The following is a 22,476-nucleotide window of genomic DNA, read 5'->3' as shown; positions in this document are numbered from 1 at the left end:
CGCTGCTGGTGTGCCTTTATGCTCACTGCAGGTTGTCTCTGATCGAAGCCGTTCCGTATGTTCTAAAGTACTGTAAACGGCTCTTTTAACCTGCGCTTGTTTCCCTGCGTCTTTGGCTCTCTGAAAGTCCGCATATTGCTTCTGTTCGTGGAAGTTCTTCCTACATATAGTGGCTTGTTCAGCGTTTCGCTTGATGTGTATGCACCAATGACTTCATCGTACGAAGTCACTCTGTCGCAGACGATGCAGATTTATGACTTTTATTGATAGCTAGTATTTTTCGTGCAGGGACCTTCCGCAATATGGGCACAAGCAATGGCAAGCTTACTTCGGAAGGACATTTGACGTATATACGAAGTTATGGAAATTTCAGCAACAACATAGGTACGCCTGGTATCATTTGCTTGATATTGTGAGTATTCCATTTTAACGGACATTAAATCGATGGGTCATTCTTCGCTGCAGGCAAATTTTGGACATTAAATATGGTTGAAAAGATGGCAAATCGGAGAGATTGCCTCGAAGATTGGACAGTTGTATTACCATTATTAGTGAGTACCTTACTTTTTCTAAAATGACTAATTTGCGATATTGTCTTAAGAGAGCTGCTCTTAAATGCATAAACTTCCTTACCATTTCTACTGATGCAGCTTGCCACTAGTGCAATTTTCTGACTTGCAACTGTCATTTACTTGCAGCCTGAGAACAAGTGAAACCAACTACCTGAATGAAGCATTCTCATTTTATGCGGCCATCCGTGCCCGAGGATATTACTCTAAGGCGAGCAAAGAAGAGAGCTTGCCTTACTCCCACCGCTCAGATTGATGGTGAAAAAATTGCGTTATTATGCTCGTTTTATTGTCGTCTGTCTCCTGCTCAAGAAGATGAAGCTTGTGCGTGACCTAGTGCGGGTGAGCTTTGGTGGGGCACTGCCAATTTATGCACCCTTTGGATTGATATGAGTGTTCTACCATGCATATTGCTTAAATTTTGCACCATGAAAAATGCTTAGTAGGCTGCACAAAACACAATGACTTCCCTGTGTCTGCAAGTGCTTCCAGGTGACAGGAAAACTGTCTTATCCATTGCGAAATGGTTTTTGTCTTATGAAGCACTGACATATTTCACCACAAGTGCATAAAGGCAAAAACAAGCCCTGAGAAGAGAAAATAGCTAGTGTAGGCCCTTGTAGACATCCATACTTCCTGCCTTTATATTAGCATTTCTCTACCAGCAAAATGCTATTTTTTTTTTAGTGTGTGTGTGTGTGTTTGTTGTATGGTAGCCTTTTCTGCAACACTTTTGAGCTGTGCAGAGAAGGTTATGCTCAGTGAAAGTGGTTATCTATTAGTCATTGCATTTATTTGGTATTGGTGTAGCTATGCTTGTATTGCTCACATTGCCAAAAATAAATTCCACCAGACACATGTTATTTTGTTTTTGCATTCAGTTGAGTAGCCTAAACCTGAAAAAAGAAAAATGGTTATATGCTCTTGTTCCTTGTTATCCTTGGTCAGCAAAGACAATGTTCAACAGCAGCAATACAGGTTTGTTACTTTGGCACTTAGTAATCCAGTTTGTTGAATTCAGTGCTCCCTTTTTTTGGGAGTACTGACCCTCAGACTGTGCAAGAGAGTGCATATATCAATACTTTAATTGACAAAAGATAATTTTCTTTTCTAAAGAATCGTCAGAAGACAGAGGTACACAGATGTGCAAGCCACTTAAATTCACATTAATGCAATATTTACGAGACATGGAGTGAAGGTGATGCATAGTGTTAAAACATGCAAATTCCTTTTCAGGAAACAAAAACGCAGCTTAAAGATGAGACACAAAGTGCAAGAACCAGACAACGAAGCCCTGTCTGGTTTGTGTCCTCTGTGTCCCGTCTTCACCCTCTGTTTCTCTTAATAAGCCATGTACCAACCAATCCAGTTGAACACAACCATACAAATACCATATTTGACAGTATAAGTACTCAGAGTGAACTAATTTTGTAGCTTTATTTAAATTTTCATATCTTTCAATATCTGCATGTTAACTGGTATGTTCTGAGGCTTTGTATTGGGGAAAAATATGCATGGTTGTTTTCTATGTGATTGTTTATTCTCTTCTTTTATAGTGAAGAAATATGTTTGTAGCTTTTCTGGCTTGCTTTATTGATTGTTTTTCTTCCACAGGAACTTGCCAAGCAGATTGACGACTACACTGCCACATACGAGCCAGAGGACCAGCTGGAATGGTCTCTTGTGTTGGGCGAGATAAAGTCTTTTATTGATGTATGCACCTTACTGCAGAACTTTGTTGTTACTCTCTTTATTTCATTTTGCACTTGGCTGCTGCAAAGTTGATGCTCTCTTTGGCAAATAGAGCATCAATATTTCGGCACTGCTTATAGTAATCTGAAGAGAAGCTTCTAATTTAGATACAAGCTGTGCTTGAAAAACAAGGTTTAAAGGGACTTACTATTTGAAGATTCTTAGTAGTAAAATATTGGTAGACTATTTGGCACAGTTTTTCTTTTTTTAGCTGCACTCTTATTGTTGGATAAATCATTGACATAATCTGTTTTGATGTGAGCATGGTGATTTATATGCATGGTTTATTTCTAATAGTTGAACACTCTTACTGTTTCATTTTAGTAATTCAAGGTGAAAAAGCCTACATTATGCTGAATTTTTAGACAGAAAACAACAGTATCATTCTGCACCCCCCCCAATTGAAAAGGGTGCATGAGGTGTTTTAGGACATGGCTTCAAATCACCATAAACATTAACATCCTCATTCTACTAGCGTAGGCACTTCATTGTCACCAGCCCCTGTCTAGCATGTTTATGTCAGGGTAGCAGCTTCCAGTCATACCCAGGATATGAAGCCACCTGTAGTCCTAGTGGCCTTACATGCCAGCCACAGTGACTTGGAAATCATCACCTTGAATGTGGCAAAATCCTTTGTTTTTGGGGGAGGCAAGAGGTTATGTGTCCAATTGTCATCTGTTGCAAAGAGAAACAAGCACTGCTATTTGTCGGATGTTATTAAGGCGGTTAAATTTCTCCAGCTGGTGGAAGCCATCATGAGTGCGAACCTTGAAAAGCCAATGATGGCCGTAGTGGCGCAGCTTTAGGTGGCAGAGTCAACAATCCTACTTTGTTTGAATGAGGTCATGAGGTGCCAATCTGAAAGGGACACTAGAGAGTAAAATGGATTTGAGCTGTGTTAGAAAATGACCTTTCCACAATACCAAAAATGCACTCTTACAATGAGAAAATGCTTGGTAAGCCGGAGAAGGAACAAAAACGGAAGATGGGTGGCAACGCCACTTTAAAACACTTTAAAATTCGCGCACCAGTTTGCCAACGTCATGGAATTTGGCGCCGTCTGCTTTGGCCTAGTTCAATTTTTATCAGTAAAAATGGACTGCATTGTATTCTAAAAGAGCCAAAGGCTATACTTGGGAAGTTTAAAGAACTTATATTAAACCACGATGGACGAAATTCGAAATAATGCTTTGAAATTTGTGGCGTCGCACACATACCAGCCCTGGGGTTTCGGCGCAAAATTCTAAAATGATACATTGACCATCATTTTCTTTTCTAATAATCATCCTATCACCGCATAATCAAGGAAAGTTTTTCAAGGATACTTCATCAATCTAAACTGATGTAGTGTTTGTCTTTAGTGTCCCTTTAAGTAATGTATTTGCTTCCAACCACAGGTTATGCACGACCTAGTAGTAGTAGCTGGCTGTGGCCAGCTGCTTTTGTGGCCACATCACCCTCAATGTGGCATCCTAATTCTGAATATTTAGACCTGTTACACTGTTATGTATGAGGGGCGTCACTGAAAGGGATACTAACAAACAGCCACACGCTGCTGAAAACTGCTATCGTGGAAGCACTGAGCAGTATTGGCACACACCATCTGATTTGAGTTTACAGCCATTGTGGAAGCCTAGTTCACTCAGTTATTGAGACTGAAGATGGTTTTATTGATCATTCTTAAGAAACAACACTAAAAGAAACAATTTTTAATATTAGAACAAAAAAATCTTGTCTGAAATATTGTCACTATTCCTGAAGTCATTCATATGTCCTCAAATGCCTTGTGCCCTGTGTGTTTGTGTGTGTGGTGATATACAGTTCAATAGTTGCAAAACATCTTGTAAACTCATAAAGCTTGGACACTCTTCATGTTCTTGTGCACTTGCAATTAAGTGTCATCTTCCTCTCTGCATAAGTTTGTCAGTTCATAGTCCCTTGCTTCATCAGTTTTGAGAAAGCTTCCTTTACTGGGCTCACATTGTCTTTCTCTTATTAAGCTCCAAGCAAAGTACTGGGGACTCAAACACAACACTCTGAGGCTGTACACCACTTGCCAACACTTTTGTCACAGTGTGTACTTTATTCATTGGTGCAGTAATGGTTGCACTCTGGAGCAAATTCTTTGTATTGGCCATTTTCTTTAACATGCATTATTTATCAGCCACTATGAAGTAATTTACTAAAGCACATTGATAGTCAGCATAAATTTATACATAGTGTCCCAGCTATATTAAGCCAATATTTAAATATTTGCCGGTAAACTATAGGAGGATGTGACTGAAAGCAGGTTGTTTGCCATTTAATGGAGCAAGTTGTACTTTTTTCATATTTTGTCTAATTGCATAATTAATCGAGATGAATTAGTCAACATTGCAATTTATAAATTTAATGAAAAACTTCCTTTGGGAAGTTTTTGCACACGAGGAGCACACGAGGAGCATTCTAGAAATGACTGATTCAGCAGTATTTGAGTTCCTGCCTATTATGCTATAATTTGTGTGTGTGTGTCATAAAGAAAGTTTGCAAAATATGTGAAAAAAAAAAGAAAACAGCGTGGCTACTTGCTTGCATGCCACTATCACAGTGTTCTCAAACTTGCTGCCCATGAACGAACAGTACGCTGCTGCTGGGAAAGTTATGGGGCAGCGAAGCAGTTGTTGGCAGCAAAATTCACACCAGCAATTGGTTGTAACTGCGCTGCCAAAATGAACAGGCATGGCGGTTTATGATAACAATAAGCAGACTTAGGAGTCCAACGTCGTTGCTGCTCTGCAAATTTCTCAGTAGTAACGCACTGTATTAAAAGAGCTTTCATTCATAGAGATCACATTTGAGAACTGTGTGATTGTAGTACGTAAGCGGATAGTCGCATCGGTTCTTTTCATTTTCACTGGCTTTCCTTATCACACAGAAAACTATCACCGTGTTATAAGTTGAAAGACTAAAATTGGCAGATTGCACATTTCCAAGAATGTGTTTAACTTAGTCATTGGAAGTTTTTTTTCCTAAGTTTAGTATTTGGAAACGCCCACCATGATGGCTTAGCCGCTATGGAGTTGCGCTGCTAAACACGAGATCACGGGATCGAATCCCTAATACCGTGGCCACATTTCAATGGGGCTGAAATGCAAAAACACCCAGTTACCATGCATTGAGTGCACGTTAAAGAACCCCAGGGGGTAAAAGTTAACCCAGAGTCCCCCACTACGGTGTGCCTCATAAGCAGATCATGGTTCTGGCACATGAAACCCCAGAAATTAATTTAGTATTGGAAACCTTGAATAATATACAATTATACACAAAATACATAAGATAGTGTAACTTACTCCATACAGTGGCTGATAACGAGCTGTTTGTCAAGTCCTCCTATAGTGGAGCAGCAAATTTTTAAACCATAGCTCAAGCAAGCTAGGACACTCAACAGTCTTAAGAAAAGCCGGATTTCAGCAAGTGGTTGCAGCAAAGGGTTCTTCAGGGGCTCAGTGATGACAAAGGGGTAAAACTGTGGCAAAGCGGCCAGGTTTACGATGTGCAAAAGGAATGCGAAAACCATCAGCTGAGTGTTCTGAAGGGAAGGTGCCTGCAAAATACAAATGTCAACAGGGAAGCGTACGCTTGCACAATACCGGTTTCTAAGCGCCCTTTTCCATCTACTTGAAGCTGAACTCGGAAAAGCGTTGGTTTTTCGGGGCTGTTTGAATTCACAATCCCATAATCTAAACCAGTTTTGATGCACACATGTGCGAATGAACTGGCGAACACCTTTTGTGCCTTAGATGTAGCTCTACTGCTCTTATGAATTGAGACATCATTAACTAGCGCCAAAAAGACATAGGATGACAGTGAGAAGTACAGAGGACAGAATGCTAGACTACTACTGAATTTTACTACAAAGAAACGGGATTTATGGGATGCGCAGAACCTAGACGCAAAGAACCAACATTAATTTTCCCCTTTCCTGACACAGTAGCTATTGGAGCAAGTCGAAAGACAGGTTGTTTCCCAGGTACAAACACTCTTAGTGAGAGCCAGGGACAGTGTGCTTACACGCCTATCCCGCTTTTATTGGGATAGCAGTTATATGGTCACTCCAGGCTCATTTTTGCTGTCGGCGTCGCCATGATGTTCCGTATAAAGTCCAAAGGCGATAACACTGTCGCCGCGCGCTGTATGCTCTGTGCGAATGAAAGCATGCGAGGGGAGCGGATGATCGCGGCTCAATCTCGTGCTCGCATGGAAGGAAAGCGGGAAGGAAGTGCGCCATCTTCTTTCGCACGCTAGGTTCCGGGGGAAGGGAAGGGGGGGGCGGCATTGTACTCCCACAGCAACCGCATATTCTGTGCCCACGCGCACTACATCCTGAAACGATCTGCCTTGAGAGCAGAGTCTAGGCGCTTCGACGGCTCATACCTTTGTGCGTGCTGCGTTCTTGCCGCTCAGTTTGTGTTGAAGTGATAGCACGAAGGTCACTTTGCACACTGCTGCTGCCGCGGTTCCTCATGCCAGCGTTTTGACAGTGAGTGTCCGTGCTCATCAAGTGTGATGTGTTAATGTTTGCCTGTGCACGCTAACACCATGCTTGTTAATTTAGTAAGTGAATGTTGCAAGTTAATACGGCTGATAAACTACTATCCTTACTTTGTATAGCTGTCTGTTAATTTGCTATCACAATCGATGCTTTGCCTTTCGAGTGAAACTGCAACTTTTTTTCTACAAAACGGTTTGAATATCTCTATTGACCTGCCTCTGGAGCCGCCTGAGCACACGAGTGCTTTGAAACTGGGCGGTACACGAGCACCTATGGGCAATGATCAGCCTGATGGCCACCAGTCGCTAAGGCACTGACAGGCTGGGTGGCCATGTGGCTGATGATCATTGCCATAGGTGCTCGTGCACCGTGCAGTTTCAAAGCACTCGTGTGCTGAGGTGGCTCCAGAGGCAGGTCGATAGAGAAATATTGAAGCGTTTTGTATCAAAAAGCAGGTGATAGGTGTGTGAACCCCGTCCCTGGCTCTCACCAAGGAAGAGTGTTCATATCTGGCAAATAACATGTCCATGACTTTGTTCTGGTAGCTCCTGTGGTATAGGGGAGGAAGGGAAAAAGGAATGTTGCTTCCTTGTGTCTAGGTTATGCGTATCCCATGAATCCTGTGTTTCTGTGTAGTAAAGGTGCAGTTGAAGTCTAGCGTTCTGTCCTGTGTGCTACTTGCTGTCATTCGAATGTCTTTTTGGCGCTAGGTAATGATGTCTTAAGTCTGTAATGAGCACGAAATAGCCCAACTGTCTTCTTTAATTGCGCTCTTATGAATGTTTATGCTACACTAATAAACTAGTGAGGGGTGCATCAGAAATGCCATTTCACGTCAAAGTATCAATCACATCAGCTGGTTACACAGGAAATCTTAAGAATGTGCAAAAAAATGTACAGGTTCACCCAAATGTTTGAGTTTCATTTTGCCCCAACATTAACTCTTTCAGGGTCGTTTTCCTTTTGCATCAGGTAGTCATCTCATGTGGTACTTTGAGCTGTTAGAATATAGCGAGCACCGTGAAACGCCACGCGGGGTCAAGCGAGGCAGCGGTCAAGAGAAGAATTGGTTATGGCGAGAGCCGAGGTGGAAGCAGAGGGAAAAAATTGAGCTAATAGGATACAAATTAAATGCAACAAGACAAGCAGTGACCACATTAGAAGTGCACACATTCAAGGCAGGTGCTACAATATCAACAAAACGTACACTTCACGCTGCGCACACTATGATCTGCCTCTAGCTTGTCACGGAGGCAGGTTGCATTGAGAAACAAAAAAGATTTGTTCCATTGGACCTTTAAAGTATTTATTTCGAAGACCAACAATGCAACAGTTTGCAGGTGACATTAACAAAGTTGTGACGTAACCGGCACAGTGCTTCACTATACAGGGTGTCCCAACTATCATGCACCAAGATTTAAACATACACAAATGCCACATTGCTGGTGCAGATAATGTTGTAAATCCAACAATTTTATCTTTTTTATCGCTGTACAGCCTGTAAAGCATGGCACTACGCAATTTTTCATGTTTTATGGCCTATACTATGCTCGCGGGGGTGGAAATGTACCATACTTTTGCTCAAATTTTATGTCTATTTGGGTGCAATTAACGTTTTGAAACATTTGAAAAGTATTAGAAAAATGCTTGCATTTACGAATGACTATTCAATTCGTTATTCCGAAGTTTCGAATATTTGTTCACCCCTAGTTAGTTTATCATAATTTTATTCAGCTGAGCAGAATAGACATATGCTGTAACAATAGTAGTGCAAGATAATACAGTACAACCTGTTGATATGTTTATTAGGGTACCACGAAGAAGAATGCATCGCCAAGGAAACTTAACATTCAATGATGCTTGCGTGAGCACTACACATGAACTGAAAGGTTACTCTCACAGAAAAGTTGAAGTTCAGTATAAAGCCAACAAAAATAGAAAGCCAACAAATTATTCAGAACCTGCTAAATAAAGCTTGTTATTACTGCCTGGTGGTTACATTAAACAATATACTAAGTTTTTGAGTGGCTGTAGCCCTGAATTACATTAAATGACGCTTGCAATTTTCATCTGATACTTGGGTCAAATCCTGGATAACTGCCCCCCCTTTTTTTTTTGCATTACAGCTCTTTTCAGTTTCTGTGCATCCGTGTATGAAGTAATCACAAAGTATATTGAAGGCCATGAAAGTGCCTGTGAACATGGGTGTGGGGTGATTGCTTGTACTTTGTCCACCTTGTCGTCTCTTTTGATGTTGTTGCCGCCTTGTGTTAGAATAGGGTCTGGCTATATCTCAACGAGGTGACGGCACGCCGGCTGTGCATCACGGCAGGTGCAGTGAAATCACTGTTTTTGGCAACAGTGGGTTGTCAACGTAGGCACTGCTGATGGATGCTGTTGCACTGGGATAGGGCTGCATTGTAGTTTCTGGGCAAAATACTGGGTTTCGAAACGTGTGCCACCCCCTGGCTACGCTACTGAGCTATACCAGCGGCATAGATGGAACCTATATATTAACAATAGGTTCCTTTAAAGACAAATTTGCATTGATTGTAATAATGCAGTGGGTGCATTTACACATCACAGGGCACAGTTTAACAGACATTTATCAATCAACTCACTGACTGTTGACTTAAATGTTCATTGGAAAATTGAAGGCAACCTTATTTAACTGCTTACGTGCCATTGTTGATTAAGGTTCGGCCGTGCACTTCTGGTAAAAAATGCCAAAGGGCGAGCTCAGCTTTTCATTCAGTTCACTTCATTTCCTTGAAATTAAAATTTTTCATCAGCAATACGTTTCAATTTCTTCAATTTTCTTTTATAGTGTTCGTTAAGCTTCATTTTGCAGTAAGTTGGTATGAATGTTGTATGAATAAAGGCATAAACCTCTTGCTACGAAGCACTCTCTGCAAAAACAACACAAAATATACCAATTGTTTTTATTGGTTTAAAGCAAAGATATACGCAAAAGAAAAAGCCAGAAATGTACTACTGAAGTAACTTATTTCAGAAAAAGGCTTTGAAAAAAAAAATTGAAGTAAAATCAACTGAAAGTTTGCTTAACTACAGTATTAGAGAACACTGCAGAGCTTAAAAAATCTAAGGTCAGATGAAATGTGTGTTCTTTGCATTAAAAATAGAGCGATACTAAAAATTGTGATGAATGCCCTATAGTATAACTTGGCTGCATTTTGTACACTTCAAGGCAAGGACTAGTCCACAAGCACTGCGCCGCAGTCTTCACACCAGGTCCTGGTTTCCTTTCTCGAGTGCTTCTCTTACGATCGGCTGAGGATCATTTAGGCACATGAAGCATCTCCTTGTGGCTTTTGGCATTTAGCCGTTGGCGGAATGTACTTGAGGAAGTGAACAAGGCGACAAGGCCGTTGTCGGCAGCTGAGGATTTGCATCCTTTGTTGTTAGGTTGAGGTTGAGAGTTCTTGTCAATCAGAGCCTCTACAAGATTATGGTGGAACTGTAAATAGTCTTGTTCCTACCTGTCGCTTTCTTGTAGACAACAAAGGCATCAAAACAGCCATATCTGAGGTGTGCCTGGAAATGTTTTTGTAAAAAAGGAAAAAAAAAAAAAAATAACATTGCTGGGCTGCGCACATAGAGTAGTAAATGAGGTTCTAATTGATTTTGTTGACACCACCCATTGTTTTGTTATGCACTACCACCTCTAGCTCCTGCACAGTAGTCTGGCACCTGTTTCATTGTTGCCACAAGAACAGTGCTAGAAGGCATGCACATCTTTTATTGTGTCATTGAAGTGCCAGACACTTCCCACATTGAAATGCAGTGATCTCTCCTTTCCTGAGTTTGAGGGAAATTGGAAATGACATTCCTCTTCTCAACAGTTTTTCTACTGACCAAAGCGTCCACGACTTCTGAAAGCAGTATTTAAATTGTCCACTGTCAGGCAGTAGCCATGATCAGGTGTTCACTCATGATAGCTCGCACTGCATTGGTGCCCTTGAATATTGGTTCATTGGTGTCCAGTACAAAAACCTTCTGTTCTTAAAATTTGGTGCATTCGTCGATATAAATTTTTTTGTGGCATCCTGTTTTCTGAAGCAGTCTCCACTAGTCTGAACAACAGCAAGTCTTCCTCACAATGTGAATGCTGTAGCCACTCAACTGTGCTATGAAACGTGTAGACACATGTGGTGCTCTAGTTTCGCACAGCTTCCAGCGAAAAGCAAGACGTTGCCGACATGCTGTAAAAGCTCACAAGAGATAGTGCCATGAAAGCAGAACTTTAAATTTGATCACTGTTTAAGGATTTGTCCACTAAGACATTTTGACTTGAGTGAACCTTCCACAATGAGCATGCCTCTTGGCTGCAAAGGGTTAATTGCCATCTCTGAAATGGTTGTGTTGATTGGACTTGCCTGTAAGCGCTGTCAGTTCAATATTTTCTTGATTATCTTATAAGGCTGATAGCTTTAGCCAGCCAGAATCTGTCAGAACTGTAGGTGTAACATTGTTCATCGACTTTAGACATGCATTGAGACAATTTTGTATGTCAAGTTAAAACAGTGTGTGTTGTGTCAGTTACTGAGGTGTTCCTTAAGAGCCTTTTCTACTGGCTTTTTATTTTGCTGGGTGCCTTGTCATTATTTTGTGTTTGTTGTGTCTGTGTTAGGCTGATAACCTGGTGAATGTGGTAGACCTGGACTCGTCCTCTATAGTGCTTTCCCATCGACTGAGCCCCTTAAACACCCCACCCATGGAGAAAGTTCCCTCCAGTCATCTCAGCTTGCAGGAAATTCTTATCATTGGCAACTGCTGTGACCAAGTAAGTGACCATACAGCATGCTGTGCCTGCCTTTGCCTGTGACATGTGTCTGTGGTGTCTCTTGCCTGTTGATGTCTTTTAGTTATGCTCAGCACCTCAGTGATAAGCTTTTAGCAACTAAAGTCTATATGTTATGTTTCATTCTTGTGAGATAGAATGGTAGATAGAATGAATCAAAAGGCATGAATGCCATGGTGCCTGTTAGGAGAGCTGTTTTTGCATGGGTGGTATGGTATGTTACTAACAACGTAGGTTTTGCCAGAACACATGGCACATTTCTGGACTGTTGCACAAGATAAGAAAGCTGAGTATTTTATGACTGTGCTTGGTGTGTAATAATTGGAGTTGCAGGTATCCTGCATATATTCTGCAGGAACTCTATTTCGTTTTTACTGGAGAGTGTATCTATGTAGTAGATGGTAAATTAGTATTTCCTTGATATTGAATTTACTGTCTGATGTTTTGGTAGTAAAACTAGTGCCTGAGGCTGTGTGGTTGTGGCACAGCATTATATTTTTAACCCAGCTTTATGCACCCACAAATAGAGTTTAGTTTGATTTATGTGTTGCAGTTCTCCAGGCTGTTCCCAATTGCACCCGAAGCAATTGCTGTTTTTGTGACACATCTTACACTTTTCAGTCAAAATTTCTAGACCTATGGTAAAATGTTAATTTATTGTACAGGTTTATGATGTGTTCATGTTCCAGAACCCTTGGGACTTGATAGGCCTCATGGCTAGCTGCAATGTGATTTATACTTGGGACATTCATCTAGAAATCATGGATAGAATCATTATTTCTATCCTTGTTATGCATTCCTTAGCTTCTTACTTTACAGTATTTATGGTAACATTAAATTTGTTTTTGTACGTAAATGTGAAAATCGTATTTGCATTATGTTTCTGAGGTGCCTTTGCATTTTCTTCTTTTTGTCTGAACTGTGTTGCTATATTCAAATTTTGTGGCATTCTTAGAGTGCGTGTTTATGTATTGGTTAGTTTCACAGGTTGTAAATGGCCCTGACCCTTTTCAGTTTGCTGTTTCACAGATATGGCACGTTTAGGTACAAATTCTCAGCGACACTGAAAATTTCCCTATTTTTTCTTGAAATAACATGGGTGTCCTTAGTTGCACATTTGCATGAAGTGTCCTTGATAGGCCCTTAGCTGCAAGGAGTTAGGGTCTTGTGTAAATCAGATGCCTTACATCCTATTTCTTCCTAGAGGCAACGCATGTGCTGGCTGCAAGGGCTGAGCCTTAGGCGGCTGCTGTTTGCGCTTGCCAGTGTGTTCTGTTGGGTCTGTATGTTACCCTTTTGCGTAGTACTCGTCTACGGTGCTTGCCTTAGCCCTCTCCTTCGAGGCAATTCAGTGGTCTGGCCCCTATGTGGTCTTGTCCTTTGCTCTCTCTCAATTACTCTCTCTCTTTCTCCATCTCTTTCAATTTCTTATCATTATTGTGCAGTACTAATTATATATGCAGTCTGTTCCTTGTTGTGGTTCTGAACACTGTGACATTTGATGTTCATCACTTGTACAAAAGGGAAGATGTAACTTCAGCTGCATCTACTTTAATTTGACGCTGTCTTAGGATACGACTGCAGCGTGTGGTATGCTACATACAGGGTGTTTCAGCGAACACTTTCAAAATTTGTTTAAGGTTGCCTGTGGCAGATAGCTCAATTCTAGTTCATGAGCTGGTCTACTAGAAGAGGCGGACTACTTGCTCAAGAATTGAAATGCATAATTGAATGATTAAAAAACAATTCACTAATTAAGTTTTTAACTAATTAACCTGATGGTCCATATTGCAATTTACAAATTGTAGCCGTGGAGTTAGCAAGGCGGATCCACTTGGAATGAATTCTCGGGATGACACCAGTTTCGAGATATTAATTCCCGAACTTTGCGGAAAATGCATTGACGTTCCAGTTAAGTTTGTGCTTCAATGCAGAAAGCGACATTTTGTTAAGAAATTAACTGGAATTCAAATGCATTTCTCTGCAAAGTTCGGGAATTAATATCTCGAAACTGGTGTCATCCCGAGAATTCGTTCCAAGTGGATCCGCCTTGCTAACTCCACGGCTACAATTTGTAAATTGCAATATGGGCCCATCAGGTAATTAGTTAGAAACTTAATTAGTGATTTTTTATTGATCATTCGATTATGCATTTCAATTTCTTGTGCAAGTAATGTCTGCCTCTTCGAGTAGACCAGCTCATGAACTAGAATTGGGCTATCTGCCACAGGCAACCTTTAAGAATTTTGAAAGTTTGCTGAAACACCCTGTATATGTATATACGTTGAAATGTTGAGTGGCAGCAGCTACAGCAATCATGCAAGCTGTGCGCTCTCAAAACTGTTCTGACAAAATTACAAAGTTTCAGAATATTTTCACTTGCAAAATATTCAGCCAGTATTGTTATTGATATTTCTTCGTTTTTTGCATATTGTTTCATTGTTAAATATATTTAGTTCATATTATGCAAGTAGTGTGGTTCAGTGTGATTGTTTGACATCAATCATCGTTAAACTTAGCTGTGAGTTGTCATGCAACATATTGCATGAGCTTACTGTTGCTTCTTTTATTAAGTTACATGAAGTTTTGGGCTGCTAGCTAGTGGATTTGGTGAGTGTAAAACAACAAGGATGCTGTCTTAAAGGGACTAAAGAAGTTACCATACTTTCTCTAATTTCTTTCAAAAATTAGAATCTGTAACTAGACTGCCGCTGTGGTAGCTCAATTGCTTAAACATTTCTTGCGTAATGTGGAAAATAGGGCTCAGCTCCCACAAGTGGCAAATGGTGTTTTCATTTACTTTCATTTCATTTTTCCTTATTATTTCTACATTTCAATTAAAAGAACAGTCCATTTCTCCTATGCTTTCCTTGGCTTCATTTTTGTTAGCTTCATGTGGTTATAAATAGCAAAAAATCAAGCCCCTCAATTTCCCTTATTCTTCTAGCTCATTGCATAGCAATGGCCTCGACTTTGCCAGTCCTAATGCCAGGAGAGAGAATACGAGGGTTGATGGCCAGTTGCCTGCTCTTTAGCTCATGTACTACGTGATGCTTGTGGTTGAAAGGGCCTTCCACATCTGCCACCATGGCTGTATGTGGTGCTGGCTGGCACTCTAGGGCTAATCTTGTACACATACACAGATTTCCAAGACCCACTGTGGTGGCTTAGCAGCTATGGTATTGTGCTACTGAGCACGAGGTTGCGGGATGAAATCCTGGCCGCTGCGGCCGCATTTCGATGGTGGCGAAATGCAGAAACACCCGTGTCCCGTGCATTGGGGGCATGTTAAAGATCCCTTGGTGGTCAAAATTAATCTGGAGTCCCCACTACGGCGTGCCTCGTAATCAAATCGTGGTTTTGGCTCGTAAAACCACAGAACTCAACAGAAGCCCAAGAATGTTGACAAAAGGACGCCCATCGTGGTTGCTTAATGGAAAACGCTGTGCACGTTATGCTAATGGTTTGAGATCAGCTCATACCTGCAGCATGTTTTCTTTTCGTCCTCTTTCATTGGCCTTTTCATTTTTATTCCTACATTTCAATGAAATCTAACATTTAATTTACTCTGTGCTTTGCCTGGCTTCATTGTCTCTTTGCTTTGGATGGCTGAATACCAGCAGGCATTCAGCACATAGATTGGAGGCATAAATGTGGAAAACTTGAAGGAATCTCTCAATGAAATTGATTCAGCTTAACTCATGGGCTCTAATTGTGATAAGCACACATGACAGCTACATGCCAATTAAACTGGTATGCAGAACACATACTGGCAAATGCTTCTAGTCTTTAAATGGCAGGGCACTTATGCACTTATATTCAGTGAGGCAGGTTAAGAAAAACAGCAAATGCAAAAGATGCTCAAGAAAAAAAAAAAAAAACGTTTAGAACAGACTAAAATACTAGACGTGTGCCAACAAGGCAAAGTTAGTTTGTGTTTAGAAACTCTATTTGCTCTTTCAATGGTAACATGGAAGGCTCACACGCACATGCTCTTCCATCAGCACTAGGCATTTAGAAGGCTTTCCAGATCTATTTTGTGACTATATTTTGTTTGTTTCTAAGTAAGGACTGGTTGTTCCAAACAGTGGTGAGCACAAGACCTAGCACGGTGCACTGTGTAATTGCCCAGTATACTGACAAGACTTAAGGAGACCTACACTTACCTGCTGCAGTGGCTGTGATGTCCTGGTCAGCATGAGGTTGTGGGTTTGATTACCAGCTGTGGTGGCTGCATTCCAATGGAGGTGAAATGCAAAAACACTCATGCTTTTAGATTTAGGTGTATGTTAAAGACCTGAGAGGGTCAGATTTAATTCTTTCCTTACCAATACGTAGGACATTGTTCGTTTGCTATTGATTTCTTTCTTTTTTATTAAACTTCCAGCACTGCTGAATGGCGTCCTTTTAGACAAGTTGCACTGTGCTGTGCATAGCTTGAAAGCTATTGTTTCAGTTTTGGTCTCGTGCTCTCTGTGAAGGACACTTACAAAAGAAAACAAAGTGAAAACATGCCATCTATAAATTGTTGCACTCATTAATTAATATGCCCTAGTCATTCATTTATTTCATTTATTTAATTACAATAACCTAAGGACCTGTTTGAACATTAATGGGGTTATAAAGATAACATTGGTCTAACAAACAGCATGTCAAAAATTAAAGACGCAACAAAGCAGTATATTTGTTATCACCAAGAAGAGACATGGAGGCACCATAGATCGTGCAACTGTCGTCAAAAATTTTGCAAGTCAAGCTGCAATGCAAAGAGAGAGAGAAAAAAAACAAACACGAAATACAGAAATTCACACAATGCTAATACATAATTGAACACAGTAAGCAGAGCACTCTGCAAGTAAAAGTTCAGGAAAGGATCAGAAACCAGGTATAATTAGCAACAAGATCCAAATTTAAATACAGTTGGCCACTAGAGAATGTGCAGCTAGCTGTATGAATACATATTTATAACCTAAAAGAAAAAAAAAGAATACATATTGAAAAATGACACTTATGATGTGGGAATAATTTTAGACCATTTTTTGGACAGTTACGGCTTCCAAAATTTTCTCCAAACTTATGTACTGTAACAGTAGCCTTGCAGCCACCATGCATGCCAATGCAAGTTGACGGTGAACTGACCTTAAACATTTTTGAGGATTAGACATAAAAACGCCTGAAGGAAATGTTCAGTTTTCATCGAAATGTGAAAAATACATAGAAAATTAGGTTATCAATGAAAAAAAAAATCTTCTGTGTAAACTTTTTCAGCGATAAATTTAGGTTTGTTGCCTGCGAGCAACACCAGGCAGAACACTGGAATCAAGCTGTGTGGAACTTGTACATATAGTTATCATCAGGTGTGAAACAAGTCAAAGTGAAACTTTATTCCTTTTCAATAAAGAGAGGACGCCAAGACAAAAGGCAAGAGCCTGACAGGGTGTTGGTCACCCGTAAAACAGTTGCACTTGTGCACAAGCACTTCACAACAATTTTACAATGAATTTTACAAGCATGTAAACAGGATGGCATAGTAAGTGTGTACATTACATTTCCTCTACATTACCCGTGTGATGCCACTGCAGCTGGGGATTTGCATTGGTCTTTCTGTGCTTTCAAAAGAAAGCGAGTTGTGCAGCAGACTTGCTCCTCATCCTCTGTTCCTGCTCTAATCCAACAAATCATGCTTTCTGCCTGTCATTCAGTGTTGTCAGAAGACATTTAGCCAGAAACTCTACTCAAAATTGAAACTTGGTAAGAAACATTTTTTTGGTGGCAACACTTGTCCACAAAGAGTAAAAAGGCACCCTGCACTTCTGACTTCCCTGGTCTGGTGCTCAGCTTGTGAGGTTTCGCATCTCGAAAGGGGGCCCAATAGAGATTTCATGCATGGTCTCTGGGTGCCTCTTGTCCAACCACAGACGGCCTTGTTTAAGAGCATTCACTGCGGCTATGGTAGGCAAGTGCTGCCGCTGGGTTCCCACTATTAAATAGGTACAAGCGCGCTGCCGGCCTGGGGCTTGGTCATTATGGGACCTGAACGCTTCGAAAACTGTGTTTGTCCCTAACCCGAACGTGCATTTGGAGTGCCACATGGAAAATTGCCGCCGTGGGAGCGACCCAAACCTCCTTTTCTTGTGTGCTCAAGAGCGTTCCGACGAGAATTTAGGGCGCAAGCTCCTTTCCCAAGCGTATCACCTCTGAAGAAAGCTGAACTCTGGGTGGGGCTATGCTTGGGCCCATTTGAACCAGTGGGGGCCGGGTGGTGGTGGGAATCGAATCCATAACTCCCCGCAGCTGAGGCGGGCACTCTATGACTACCCACTGTACTACCCACTCCTGCCTAGATCCTGATAAACAGGCTGTCAGTATGAAATAGAATAAATAAAATAATCATCAGACTGTGGCACACGCAGCCACTGGCATCCATAACAGCAAGAGTACACTTGGGGAGACAGCCAGCTTTGGGTAATTGAGAACACGGCATACCAAACATTATAGATGACTGGGGTATTTAGTTAAGCAAGCTGCACAAAGGTGAAAGGCAAGACTGCACTAATGAAAAGTATTGGAATTGAAAGTCTTGGGTAGGCTGCAATGAATTTGAAAGACTGTTTAAAGGGGGTGCTGAGCCATTTGCTATGGCCTTAGCAACAAAATAACTTTGAAGAAAGAATGTGTTACAGGGAGAGCCATGAAGGTGAAGGGAGATGCCAGGAGATAATCTTACAAAAGGAAATGGGGAGTAGTGGCTGCAGGTGAGAAGCAGAAAAAATTCAAGGAGACTGGAGGTATCTACGACAAGCAGGCATGCGCGCTGATGGCTGGTGGAGAGCTTTTCAAACACGGATGCAGAAGCAGTCAGTGGCAACACAGACCACAATCTGATTGTTGAGTTGCCTGGTAAAGCACAGGGTTACATGGCATGTGTGTCGTACCTGAAGGTATTCTACAGAAGCACAACACTTACCATGACTCTGGCTAGAAATAACTTTTACATAGCCTTACTGTATGAGGCTCAAATCAATGGTAAACTTAAATTGAAGGATGGGTTAAAGCTACTAAAGGCCAACTGCAACGAAATTTCACTTTGGTAAATTTGTCACAAACGAGTAGTATATACCACTGAAAATTCTCTAGTTTTTCTTGTTAAAGGGCAACTCCGGCGATTTTTTGACCATGTCAAGCTAATAAAATATTTAGGTTCCCGAGACCCTCCTGTGACGCACCTGATAGGAGAATTGTTCTGCAAAAACGAAACCGAAACCTGACCAAGCAGCCGAGCGAACCTCTGCGTGTGACGTCACGAGTGTACCACTGGCGGGGAAGGCATGCAGCGCATGCCGGTCTCGCCCGCGGGGCGAACGAAACCGGCGAAGAGCAGACGCTCAGCTTATTCGTGACCTCGCCGCACCTTCGGAGACCTTCGGGGGACATTGTAAGCTGCACCACCCTTTCGGATCTGTCAAACAGTGACAGTTATGATTCAGAAAAATTCAATAGCCACGAATCGCTGTCCGCATTCCACCTGCCACCACTAGAGCCAGCGCCCATGCGCAACATATCGCGCTGCAACATGAAGACCAAGGGTCGCCCTACCACTGATTGTTATACGTGCTGCTTGCTATGTTACGTGTTTTACCCCTTCTCAGGGAACCGCTTCGCATTCTCAATGTGGAGCACGACTTTCCGCATTTGTATCCCGCAAGAACGCCGCTGACAGTCCAAAGCACCGACCGGTGCATTTGTTTGCATCGGCAGGTACCGTGACCACTCGTCGTTCGCTTGAGATTGCCGCTCATTGGTGACATCAATTAATGTCAGAACATATCAAAACACGCAGATTTTCTGCATTTAAGCACCGTTACATCACTCTGGGTTGCGCTGATATGAGTGACCACACACCTTCGAAAACAGCGAGCGGGAGACCGTAGTATAGGGGAGCGTTGTGCAACCGGCTTATCATTCTTCGTATTCTCGCCATGCACACAATTAGTGTTCCGTGAAGTAGACATAGAATAGGACATTGCGCGTATGATCATTCATTTAGAGAACGCATAGTTTTCTCGCGGAAACGCCGATGCCGTGAAGTATGACATCGTTGGCAGCTGAACGAGACAGTTGTTGACGCATGCTATATCGAAGGGGCCTCCGCTTGCTGCCCATTTGGGATACGAGGCAGACAGTGCACCTCGTAAGCTAAATAATGAGTCAGCATAACAATGGGTAGAAATACACCCATGGATGTCCGTAGTCACATTTCATTTAGGGAAGTGCCGGCCAGTGCGACTGGCCGCATTCGAGATCGGCAACGCATACACGGATGTTGATTGCGCGTCGTGTCGTCGCTTCTAGCTTTTTGCGTGTGCACTGTACGAAATGAGGAATGGTTTATTTCTAATCCGTATGGTCAAAAACTGATTTACAGAAGCAGCTTTCTTGATCCTAATGGCTTAATTAGCTTTATATCAGTCGCTCAGGTCCGCCATCAGGTCCGCGATAGGTCAGGCCCTTCATCAGCGCCTGACCTATCGTTTCCTACTTTTCTTTCCATGTCTTTCTTTTCCTGTTCGCGCAACCATGCTTTCCTAAGATACCTAGTGGTTGTTGCTATGATGAAAGTCTCAGCACACTGCCTCCGAGATTTTTCAGCGTGTTGCAGGCAGCTGTGTGCACTGCCTTATCTCAGAGGTCATACCTAGGAGCCACGTGCTCTGTCATGTGTCACGTCCGGCAGGCGGTGATGGTGGTGTTTTCGTCTGTTGCGGTATCAAAAACAGTTATATTTGGGAGCTTTTCATGACGCTTCCACTCTTATTTCAAATGTATAATTTTTCACGGAAGCTCTATTCTACCTTAATTAGGCTTCTTACATGGTCCAAAATTACATAGCAGTTGGCCTTTAACCCCATTGTGAATTCTTCCACTGAACTAATGGAAAAGAGAACAGAAAATTGCAGTAGGATTTTCTGTTTTGGCTGAGCGCACTTTTTTTTGTAGAAGTCACTTGTACTTGCAATGTGTTTAGTGGTAGGGAAAGCTTGCTGACACCGTTATTATCTTCACAGCCTCGGAACTCAGCCTGGTATTCACATTTCCAGCCTCTACTAGTGCATGCAAACAACATTGTGCTGTAGGGTATTGCTGGTTATGGTTACAAGTTGCTTGAAAATTCATTTTCTCACATCCTGTGATCCGTAAACTTTTGCAGCTGACTGTACATATCAAGTCGGAAAAAGAAAAGGAAGGTTACTCTCACCTAAATAGTTTGGTTAATAACAGTTTTGTAGTTTGGCGCTGGGCACACATAGTTGTGTACGTTATTCTGTTGTGCTGCTGAAAGGTGTATGTAGGACCATATTTGCTTAATCAGAAGATGAGAGAATGTGGTAGGGACCGTTGTTAAAATGTTTCCGTGAAAGCCAACACAATTTTATTTTGGGTGGTCAGTATGTTCTCATTTAACCATACACCACGGTCCTCATGGTTGTCATCCTATTGGCGGCAACACTGACGCCAACAAGCATACAGATAAGTATTTGCACTGAGAGGGTTAAGAGTTCATAATTAAATTATGCTGTATACTTAGTTCTATGCATGTTTGTTTGCTTGTTTGTTTATTTATTTATTTAATTTATTTTATTTTGTCACTGATACTGGTTATTGACATTTTGATGGGCAGCAATGCCAATATGCTGCATTTTGAAAAGTGAGAAAGATGAATACTGAAAAACATCTGGATTTTCCATAAAAGAAACCAGAAAATTGGAAGAGCGACTTATGTGCATATAAGTGCATTTGATTGCATTATGACTGTACAGTCAACCACCAAAATTTATGGACCACAGGATTTGAGAAAAAGCAGATTATCTCCGCAGCCTTGGACCACAGCCTGGTATTAACATTTCCAGCTCTACTATTATATGTGAACAACATTGTGCTGTATGGTTTTACTGGTTATTGTTTCAAGATGCTAGAAAATTTAATGTTTTCTCACATCGCTTGGTCCGTAATATTTTGTGGTTGACGGTATGTACATATTAGTTTTTATTATTAATGTCTTCTGAATCCAAGCTTTTTTTTTTCCATCTTGTGTACATTTCTGTTCAGCATTTTATGATTAAAATGTGTTTAAAAAACCACGTGTTTTATCGAATGACATCTAAATTCAGAATTTTATTTCAATGGTGGCATCTTTAAGTATATATATAATGCCACATTACTTTTTCCATGGTGTATTTTATTGGGCCCTTTTTCGTCATGCTCTCTTTCTTGTGTCAGAACCTGGTGTAAGCAGAGCAACTCTGCTGTCATGTGAAGGTGCAGGATATACTATACCTATATTAATGTTGCTGACACGTACTTGTCTAACAATCACTGTGAGTACATGAACATGCCTGCCTATGTACTTTCATAGCTGCTGCCCTAGTTGTTCAATATTGAAAGCTTGCTTTGCCTTCTTCTCATCGGTAACAAATTGAATGCCATTAAACTTTCATAATGCAGAATAGTTAATTGTCGGAGTCATGAGGGAGGTGGTGGCCGAATACTGCACCAGGGAGGCCAATTCCTGTTCTGGTGAGGGAGTGACTTTGATGAAGCTTAGTGGGCCTGCCTAGTTTGGTTGCACCTGAACTAGTATAGCCCCACTAGCTCTCGGCAATATGTTTTTTTTTTTTTTTTTGCCGGTGTCAGGCACCACTCCATGCCTGAAAATGTAGTGGAATGGAGCAGGATTCGAACTTACGACCTTCAGTGAGGATCGATGGCAAATATCTCAGCAACCTTCGGTTTGCAGATGACAT

General features: G+C 41.5%; 1 protein-coding gene across 1 annotated transcript in view; it reads left to right on the top strand.

The window, feature by feature from the left end:
* LOC119435351 (protein SCAI-like) overlaps positions 1-22,476 on the top strand; it is a 57,690-nt gene that overhangs the window by 699 nt on the left and 34,515 nt on the right. The window contains 7 exon segments of the mRNA XM_049659808.1: positions 289-384; positions 466-488; positions 491-551; positions 699-820; positions 823-911; positions 2,184-2,282; positions 11,504-11,656. Of these exon segments, the coding sequence (XP_049515765.1) occupies positions 289-384; positions 466-488; positions 491-551; positions 699-820; positions 823-911; positions 2,184-2,282; positions 11,504-11,656 (643 nt within the window).

The sequence above is a fragment of the Dermacentor silvarum genome, unplaced genomic scaffold, assembly GCF_013339745.2.
Source record: "Dermacentor silvarum isolate Dsil-2018 unplaced genomic scaffold, BIME_Dsil_1.4 Seq641, whole genome shotgun sequence".
Classification (NCBI taxonomy): domain Eukaryota; kingdom Metazoa; phylum Arthropoda; class Arachnida; order Ixodida; family Ixodidae; genus Dermacentor; species Dermacentor silvarum.
This window is presented reverse-complemented; position numbering and strand designations above follow the sequence as displayed.